Source organism: Schistocerca piceifrons, chromosome 2 (genome assembly GCF_021461385.2).
Source record: "Schistocerca piceifrons isolate TAMUIC-IGC-003096 chromosome 2, iqSchPice1.1, whole genome shotgun sequence".
In the NCBI taxonomy this organism is placed as follows: domain Eukaryota; kingdom Metazoa; phylum Arthropoda; class Insecta; order Orthoptera; family Acrididae; genus Schistocerca; species Schistocerca piceifrons.
Window position 1 is genome coordinate 174291960 of NC_060139.1, and position 10379 is coordinate 174302338.

The 10379-nt window shown below is 34.6% G+C and overlaps 1 protein-coding gene across 2 annotated transcripts in view; it reads left to right on the forward strand.

The window, feature by feature from the left end:
* LOC124775082 (DCN1-like protein 1) overlaps positions 1-5973 on the forward strand; it is a 49008-nt gene extending 43035 nt beyond the window's left edge. For both annotated transcript variants that reach the window (XM_047249888.1, XM_047249889.1), the window contains exon 5: positions 1221-5973. In XM_047249888.1, coding sequence (XP_047105844.1) covers positions 1221-1406 — 186 coding nt within the window. In that variant the 3' untranslated portion in view covers positions 1407-5973. The remainder of the gene's footprint in view (positions 1-1220) is intronic.
* Positions 5974-10379: the final 4406 nt, after the last annotated feature.

Here is a 10379-nt window from a genome sequence, read left to right on the forward strand (position 1 = left end):
GACGTGTGTGGGGAAATGCTAACATAATAAGCACTCTGCACTGCCAACAGAAACTGTGATGTTTAGCTTCACGATGCAGTTTTGACACTACAGCTGTTAGGTTACTGGCATTTGCAGAAATGAAAAAAGCATGGATGTAGACATGAAGTGTTCCAGACAAATCAGATATGTGATGAAACTGAATGACAGACACGTCGGACACCTTTTATTGTACCAGTTACATGCAGTTACCAATGTTAGCAAAGTGGTTACCACCAGGTGTGAACATGCATCATTTTCAATTCTTGCTCCAAGGGGGTGAGCAGGCTGCTGGCTTGTTGATGTACAGAATATCTAATAGTAAATCAATACTTAAACATATAGCTCTAAAACTGGCAGTATATTTACGGTGTGCAGCTGATATTTTGATAGGCCAGTACATTGATATCTTTTCTGTTGATATAACAATATATTGCTACTTTTTTCTTTATTTTTTTTTCTTTATTTTTTTTCTTTGATATATCTAGGGCCAAAATGATATTTCTTTTAATATCAATAAATGGGATTCCGAATATTTTTTAAAATGTCAACAGTCCTAATTTGAAGCACTGTGCCAGCTTCAGTCCAGAGGTCCTGGATCAGGGTGCCTCCCCAACACCTTTGGTGTCACATGGAGTACTTCTTGGAGCCATTTTCAGGGTGTAAGGGGTTGTTACACGCTACTATACAGATGTCTGTAATTCAATTGCTATAGAGTTAGTTACTTTTGTGTGTGTTCGTCAAGCTCAGCCACACAGTGGAGCAATATTCTTTTGTGGGGAAGAAATCGGAAGATAGAATTCATTGTTTTATACACCATTTTGCCAACATTTCATTTCTTTTTACATTTGTTAATTGGAAATATTATTCAGCTATTTCACGATATTTCTGCCAGCCCCTGTAAACACTAAAACCACTGTTACTTTATTGTTGCTTTTTTCTTATTCGATATCATTTTTGTCAAAAGTTTGGTCCTCTTAGGGGGGAAGTTTGGCTATTCAGGGACAAGTACCTATGATATGCAATTCCTATAAACATCACAGCCTGCCACAAAATATGTTTTAGACTTTTAAAAGCTGGCATTCATTTTACAGTTGTTTCAGTCACATACTACTGCTGACAATGCAGGCCAATTTCTCTCTCTCTTTCTCACTTTGTGTACATGTAATTTTACAGATGGATTGTTTTTTTATTTGCTTCAGGAACATCATAAACGTTCAATACCTAAAGATACTTGGAATTTACTTCTGGATTTTGCAATGATGATAAATGATGATATGTCCAACTATGACGAAGAAGGTGCGTGGCCCGTACTTATTGATGACTTCGTGGAATATGCACAGCCGTTGGTATCAGCGGGCACTGCTCCACAGAACACTCAAGTTTAACACTGCTTTTGTTTATAGTGTTAACAAAAAAAAAAAGTGTGCATCGTGCTATGTTTCATCTTAACATTGTTCAGATTGTCTCCCAAAAACTTGAGAATAGGATTGTCAAGAAGGACATGTGTTTTGTGTAGTCACATAGCAAATTCATGCTGTGCAAGTACCTGCCATAAACGAAGTGCTTCATATTTTCTGACTTGATACATTTGTTAAAATGTTGTCAGTGCTTTCTGTTGTTTTGCAGTTTTATCTTTGTTTCATGTATTGTAAAAAAACGAAAATTAGAAATATATATAATTTTTTAAAAATTATACAAATGACTTTGATGCTTGTTGGAAAGTACGGGACTAATTTTCAGCCAAAAATTGCTACTTATAGTTTAAACTTGCCCTGTCATGAAGGCTCAGAGCATGAGAAAAAAAAAGTAAATGCTTAACAAAAGTGTTTGCGAGGATCAGATACTTACCTTATGTTAGTTATTTGATACAATGTGTATGATAATTTAGCAGAAATGTGATATATATTTTGAGAGAACCCCCTTGTTTTTTAAGTTGGTATGTTTTGAGAGATTATGTGGTATTAAAAATTTGATCTCCAGTGTTTTGTAACTGGCATTTTTGCTTCCTAGAATGGGGGAAAATAAAAGGGCCATACTCATAAAGCAGTCCAGTCGCTGCACCAGCAGATATGCTTTATTATGTTTACAGTATAGGGAAAGTGCAAACTCTGAAAGAATTATCTTTCCATTTGTGACTTCTTGTCTCTCATAAACATTATAAATTTAAATAACGTTTTCCTTAGTTATCTTAAGGAGCTCTTTTGTTAGTTAATCTTCCTGAGCTTATGTGACGAAGGTTTTACAAATCAGGCACGCTCTGTTAATTTATTCTGCTATGTCCCAGTTTTCTCATTTGCTCAAAACATTTTTGTGTCTCCCGGTGACAAAAATTTATTACATTATTAGCCACTCCGTTCTGCTTTTGTAGAATGTAATGTTTATGTGAAAAACAATATTGTATATGAGAGGAGGATAGAGTTCATTCAGGTAGTATTGAGTGAACATTATGTTAACATAATGTTGGACTGTTATGCTCTATGATTGCTTCGTTTAGAATCATCCATGGTTCCCACTATTGATTTTTCGCACAGCTAGTGGAATTGATTGGATAATAGCATTAATGACTATGGTAGAAAATACAATTGTGCCTGCAATTTTCTGTGTAAGATGTTGGCTGGTTGTGTCTGTCTTAAAATGTGGAAGTTCTCTAGTATTTAAACACTTTTTTGTGCCTTTGGAAATTTCTGTTCCATAGCGTAATTATTTTGTTAGGGGCTCTGGTATCCATATAATATAGAAACTATTAAAAACAGAAGATGAAATGTCAAGTATGATGAATTTACAACAATTGCATATTAGTGTTTATGTATAGTTTGATTGTTCTGGACCTAGTGCCTTTTAGTTGCTATTCCTACGCACATCACAGCCTGATACAGAGTACATTGTTGACGCTTAACAGCAGGTGTTCATTGTACAGTTTTTTTTCTGTCATATGGTATTTCAAGAAAAAAGAACATTACCCATTGATTTGATTACTGTTCGTTATCCAAGTGCAATCAAGAATCTTTTATATGGGAATCTGAACTATGCATAACAGTACTTTTTACTGGCCATCATCTAGTGAAATTGCTTAATATTTGGAGTTTAATGATTGTTATCTCAGTTTTTATGCATGCACATTTTTTTATAGCATTGATGTTTATTAATTAAACCCATCATTGAGAGCAATAGTTTGTTTTCTGAACTTATGTGCAAAAGTCAAAATAACATGTCCTTCAAAACTTACCTTAAAGTAATGAAAGTTTTTAAACTTCAGGCCATAAATTAGTGAAAAATGATTATTTAATTTTATCCCCCCCCCCCCCTCCCTCTCCCACCCAGACAGAATTCCCCCTTCCCCTCTCACTGTATGTTTATCTTAACTGTTATTTGACATTGTTTTGTATTTCTGGTGAACTGTGGTACTGTTATACACTAAATAGTGTGTAATAAATAAACTGCATTGAAAAATAATTAAGAAATGGAATGGTTGATGAAAAGAAATTCATAAGGAAATGTTTAATCAGATACCACAAAAGTCAACAGAAAACTTTCAAACAATTGAAAAAAAAAAGCATTGAATTTCACTTCCTTGGAAATGAAAGATCTTTCTTTACGAGCAACCACACTTAAGATTTTTCCTATCTCAGCTTTAAAAAAAGAGGTATTTTTAGCTCCAGGAGATACATGTCACTGTTTACTTATAGGTACTTCTGCTAGGCTGTGATGTCAGTTGGTAGTGAATGAAACATTTTGTCATGCAATATTATGTTAAATAACTTGATTTCAATTCACATTAAGGGGGAAAACACCAACAATTTCATATTTGTACCGTAGCATATTTATGGAATCTGTAATAATGATTTAGTTTTTATCACTTGCAACATAGTTCCAAATTATTGCCCATATGATCCACATGATGAATGTTCTTGATTTTCTGTTGATAGTAACTGGATATGTGAACATGTGACTTACAAGAAATGGTATATTTTGCTCGAGGAAAGCTTATATCAATTTCACCTGCTTTTAATTGTACTGTAGCTGAGAATGTTTCCCTAGTAGGTTATTGTTAACTGTCTTTGCTTTTGATTAAGTCTAGGTTAATTGAATGACAGTTAACATTTTGAACTGATGGTAAAATAATATGTAGTCAAGAATTTTCAACCTTCTGGCAGAAGCAGAGCATTTGATTCTAATAGTCAGTCAGAAAGTACATTTATGTGCACAAAAGTATTCCTTTGGAATCTAGTACAACTTCAGTAAAAGTTTTTGGCAAGCGCATTTTTCTATAGATTTGTGCACAGCACTTCTTTATCAATGTTGTAAAATGTAAAGCGAATCCATTACCAGTTGTATCTAATTAAGTTGGTCCCTCTGTCACATAATGGTCTGCAAAAGTTCTGTACTGTATACAAGATATCTATATTACTCAAGCTAATTATATGTGATAAGTTATTGTTCTGGTCATTTCTTCTCCAGTTGTTGTTTAATTTTATTCCAGAAAGGATCATAATTGTGTTTGCTTGCCCTTTGATTATGTTTGTTTTGTATAGTGTTGTAATGTGTCTTTTGACAATGTATCATGTTGCACCATTGCCTAGTGTTTTCAAGAACTATATGCAAACAAAGTAATGTGGTATTTGATTGTATCATGTATCTGTCGAGTGAAATAATTCATTGTAAAGCTTAGAAAGTCTTCTGTTTTATTCAGTTCCCTTGGAAGAGACTGAATTTGCTCATGTCTTATGAATCGTTGTATTTTACTGTTGTAATCGTTTTCACAATATCACTATTTTTGGTAATGTATCACTATGAGATTACAAATTTTTTTCAAGTCTTGTACCCTACATTTCATCTAGATACCTCAATTTTTTAGCTTGATATAATTAAAACTAACAGTGTGGTGTACGAAGAATTCATTTAACAGTTGGCATATTGTTATGAAGAACAATATGGAGAGAGAATTTAATGTTGTAGATTTCTTTGTATTCTGACAGAGGCATGTTTCAGTAGATTACTCGTGTACATAGTGCAGGGCTTAAACAACATTAAAAATAGTTAATTTTCACACTAATGATGTACAGGCAGAGTGTTACCGTGTGCATTACGTTTGAGATAAATTTTTGTACTTGCAATGTACAATGGCAGTCTTATGTATATTATTTCATTGTTACTCCGCAAACCACTGAATATTCTCTTTGAATTGGGGGAGTACAGGCTTTTGTAGAAGGCGTTTAAAAAAAATTGTTTTGCTGTATTAACTAACTCGTGTGGGAGAGAAAGTTGGACTTGATAATGGCTCACTGAAAATTTGAAGGGTGCTAAATATTTATTCAGTTATTTGTTACTTAAAGCTTAAAGCATTGCACTGCATGCATTTTTGCAATTGCCTTACATTTTTATGTTTGTATGATGTAAAATCTTATGAGAAGTTGTGGATAAAGAATAGTTTTATTTGGATCCTAAATAATCAATTTTTGTTGATTGTCAGTACAAAAATTTTATTACTTCACCACTGTATTATGGCAGTACTTAAACACCACCAAATAAAAGCTCAAGTTTCTTGATAAGTAGAGCAGCCACATGAAAATTAATGTTTCATGTGTGTGTGGTGGCAGCATCAGTGTTAAAAATGTGCCTCGTGTTGTACACCATAACATGAAGAGACTATATTGAATCTTTGAGTAGGTACAGTGTAGACTGAATTTGCAAGTGCTTCTTAACAGTTCCACCTTTTTTCACAATGGCTGTTGACCCTGGTATTCATGACATACTTAATTAGTGCTGAATCATGAAATTGTTCATCTCGAAGTGTTTCACCAATAAGAGTTGTGATATAATTTATATTTTCCATTGCACATGGAAATGGTTTGTTATAACAAATATGTAGAACAAATCATGAAATTGTATATATTGTACAGACTACTGGAATGATTCAGTAATTAATAAAATGATCCTGTTGTTTTTCATGTTCGTATGTATTACATTCTTACTGTATATTAACATTTCAGTGATCCCCACTCTACATCAACCCCACAGCTCTATTGTATAAATTTTTGACAATCTGTAGTGAGATATTGAATTTGTCTCTCAATGGAGAGAGAGAGTATCAAAATACCTATACTGAAACGAAGCCAGGATCCAAAAAATAGAAATAGCTACAGACCGATCAACCTTACAAACAACTTATCAAAGTATTAGAAAAGATAGTTAATATGCAGTCCTGTTAATGTTTGGAATCTGAAAAATCTCCTTTCCCAATTCCAGTGCAGATTCCGAAGATCTCAGACTACCATGGATCATCTGATATGGTTGGAGTTTGTGAATCAAGAGGCCTTTTTGCACCATAAGCATAGTATTTTTTGACCTACGCAAAGCATATGATACAATGTGACAGCGTCACATTTTATCAACTCTGCAAAAACGGGGTTTTTGAGGAAATTTACCGGTCTTTATACAACATTTTTTCTTTAGTCAGATTAGAAGCAGGATTGGTTCGACCCTTAGTAATTGATACATGCGGAAGAATCTAGTTGCACGAGGATCAGTTTAAAGTGCCACCCATTTGCAATTAAAATAGGCGTAGTAGACATAGGTCATACAGTCTCACCAGCGTTATATATCAGTGATCTTTCTTTTCTTACCAACCAAATTGTGTGTCATACACTTTGGTAGAATATCTACATCTTTCAGACACCACGAGAAAATTAAGGGGCTAATAACCACGTAGTTCAGTCTGTGTATATTTACAGTCATCATCATCATCATCATCATCAACAGCAGCAACAACACAGGTCGACCACCTTCAAACTCCAGCAGCAGAAAAGCAATTTGTTGTACCTCGAGGTCCTTGGACCTGCCTTTGTATTAAAACTTTTGCTGCTACAGACGTGCTCTTAGAAAGACGACATTCCGATCGATATGGAATCCTTATCATTCAATTTTTCAAAAACTATTAGGTGGAAAAATTGGATTTTTGCGCATATTACAGTCTGATATCTACACTCAATAAAGAATTTTATTGTTTTTGTTTTCCATCGTACTTACTGTGCTGCATCAAATTAAGTAAAATATTGCATGAAATTTTAAAGAGTTTGAGCAGATGTAAAGCTACATTGTGTAAACTTTGTGTATATTTGATTTTAGCTCATACATTATAGTGGATGAAATTTAGATAAGATATTGAAATTTTATTTGAAATTGGGAGCAGAATGATATCTCATTTCATTCTCTGGTTTTTGGGTTTTATACATGTCACACGCATGCGTTCTCATCCTTGTGCAGCATGAACCATGGCCGTGACAATCTTCATATCTCGTAAACAATTCAAGATACTGAAACAAATATTTTTTGTAAATGATAACATGCAATGAGATATGTATGTTGTATGATAAAATACTCAAAACGTTTTGATTCACAGAGATACGGTAGTAACTTGCCCTTAGCATTGAGAGGTTGGTGGCTTATGACACATTCTGATATCCATAACATTTTTGGAACACCCAAGTGGCATGCATGTACGTGTTTACAACATGTGAGGAACAGTGTAGTGGGATATGTATACATGCCCACAGGCGCAAAAGGGTTAAACTTACACCATTCTGGAAGAAGCCTTTAAAATTAATAAGTTTTATTCACTGTGGGTTCCACACTGCTTGATTTAAGGGCAGATGTCCCATTGCACCTTGTCACACAAAGAAAATCTTTGACAAAAAAAATTTGAAGTGAAAATCTTGTAGTTATTGGGGTTGCTCCAGGTGACAAAATCTGTTTTTAGTGTGTCCTATAGAGATGCAAAAGGAAAGAGGAATATGGATAGAATGAGGATAACACAAGCATAGACAGATAGGAGTGAGATTAAAACACCTGTGAACATTACCATCTAACATGGTAAGTAGTGCCATCTGATGGGTTATATTTCCATGAATATAATGGATGACATTTAGTTAAATCAAAAAGAAATTAATGAGCACCTGTATAGAATAGGTTTTTATGTAACATGAGCACAGTGCAAGTGGAGCTACAAAAGTATAACTGCTCATTTAGAGTCCATTATTGAGTAAGTTTTACTGTGAAAGCAGAGAGTCTAATTGTTCTCTCTTCAATTCTAATCTGTTACACTAAAGTATGTTATGGCAGGATGTCACAAAACACCTTTTGTTATGCTAAACACTCTGGAAATATTCAGAAGTAAATGAGTGATCAATACACTGGAATCAAAAAATGTAGTGAGTTTTTAAAGTTCACAGTAAGTGGGTTGAGTGAATCTCAATCCAACAGTTTTCTCAAGGAAAAAAGTTAAACAGTTTGGGTGTAATAGTCATGAAGTTACTGTTAATGTGTACACGTTTGCTAAAAGATGACATCTGAGTTTTACTGTCTGCAGAATGCAGAATTATTAAAGTTCTGTTGTATTTTCTGTCTTGGGTGGGGGTATGCTAGTGTGATACCACTGAACTTGCATTTATGACACTAGACTTGCTCATTCTCATTTAGGTTTTCTGTAAATAAGTTCGGACAAGTAATACACGGATCATTCTTTTGAAAAGGGCGTAGACAGTTACCTTCTTCTTCCCTTTTCAAGCTGACTGACTGCTCTTATGTCTAATAATCTTGCCATTGATGAGATCCTAAATTCTAACCTTCCTTCTGAGCCACATCTATACCTGCACTCTACAACATATCACTGGCCAAGGGCACGTCCAATACCTCTCTCATTTCCTTCATTTAGTGATCCTTTGCCTGGGAATAATGACTGTTGGTAAGCCACTTTATGAACTCTTAATTCTCTGCTTATCTTGTCACGATCATTTGATTAGTTATATATAGGATTCAAATCAGGCAATCTAAAAATGAATTTTCTGTGGTTCCCTTGAAAAGTCAAATTTCCTTCCCCGTTCTTTCCCTGTCTCAACTTACGTTTAGTCTCTAAGACCCTGTTGACTGAACAATAAAACCTAATCAGCTTCCTTACTCCAAAAGCAGTGCATGTCATAGGTTCTTGTTTTGAGTAAGAGGTCAATGGTCTTTTAGGAGCTGTATTTATGATACATTATCTCTCAACTCAGTTGCTGCTACATGTTCAGATAATTCTTAGCTCTACCATCAGAAATTTGTCATCCCTCTCTTTCAGCGACTCATCATTTCACTGACGTGTGACCTTGTGCCTCAACAAAAATTTCGTTGTAAAAGTATGGAACCAGCAAATTGTGCATTTTATGGTTCATCCAGGTTTCCTTAGCTGATACATTTTATAATCTGTCCTGAATTCCCACAGGGCATGCAGCCAACAAAGTAACATTTTTGGCCGTGGCTTCCTTTTATATATGACATGTTTCTCTGCTCCTTAGGTGAACTTGGTTGTGTGATCTGCATTCAGTGCATCACAACAGATGAACAATTTTGTAGTTAAAATATATCTATGTGAGCATAGTGTTTAATCGATCATACACACCTGGTTTCATTGACATGGAACACAGTCATTATGTGGGTCTTAAGGACACATTTATGGAAAGCCACAGAGCAGTCTAGGCTCATCAGTGTATGCTATCGTAAAATTGTGTTATTGTTATGGAGACTTCACTTTCTGAGTGACTACTTATCTATACTGCTGATTGTTGACAAATTGTTGCTTAACATTGAACTAAAAATTTGGAAAAGAACTTGACCAGTTTACTGCAATTTTTTTACATGATACTCTAATATGCCTTTGGATGGGCATATGGTACATATATTTTTTTAAAAAATATGTGGTACATAAGTATGTATATCCATCCATACAAAAATGGATGTTGTATGTATGTTTCACATCTCCAGAACCAGTAGACTGATTTCACCCAAAGGTACACATATACCTTACTGTCAGGCGACAATTGCTCTATGGGAAAAACCACCTACCTATGAAAAGCGTGGGGTTAGGCAGGAGAAAGAAACTTGGATCGCTACGTGTAAATTCCCAGACTTTATTTATCCAATTTGAGAATGAGAGCACTTAGCAACCTGCAACAAACATTACACACACTTTCAAACCTTTACAAAAATTTTTCTTGTTGGCATCTCCTACAAAAGATTGGAAAAACGTTTATTACTAACTACTTTTCCGTTGTTCATGCAGTAAAAGTACCACATGAGACACGACATTATTGTTTGTTACTTCTTTACTACTAACTGTATTAGTGTCACATTTTACAGACAGTCTGACTATATACCACTGAATATAAGTGCAAATTTGTAGCAGTGTTTGACTCACATTTCAGGAGATAGGGTGTCATAAACAATAAGATGCATTAAAAACTGCTGCATCACGCTTGACGTTTAAATTAATTATTTCTTTCCAAGTAATTCTATTCACAGTGAATTTTGCAGACAGTATTCACATA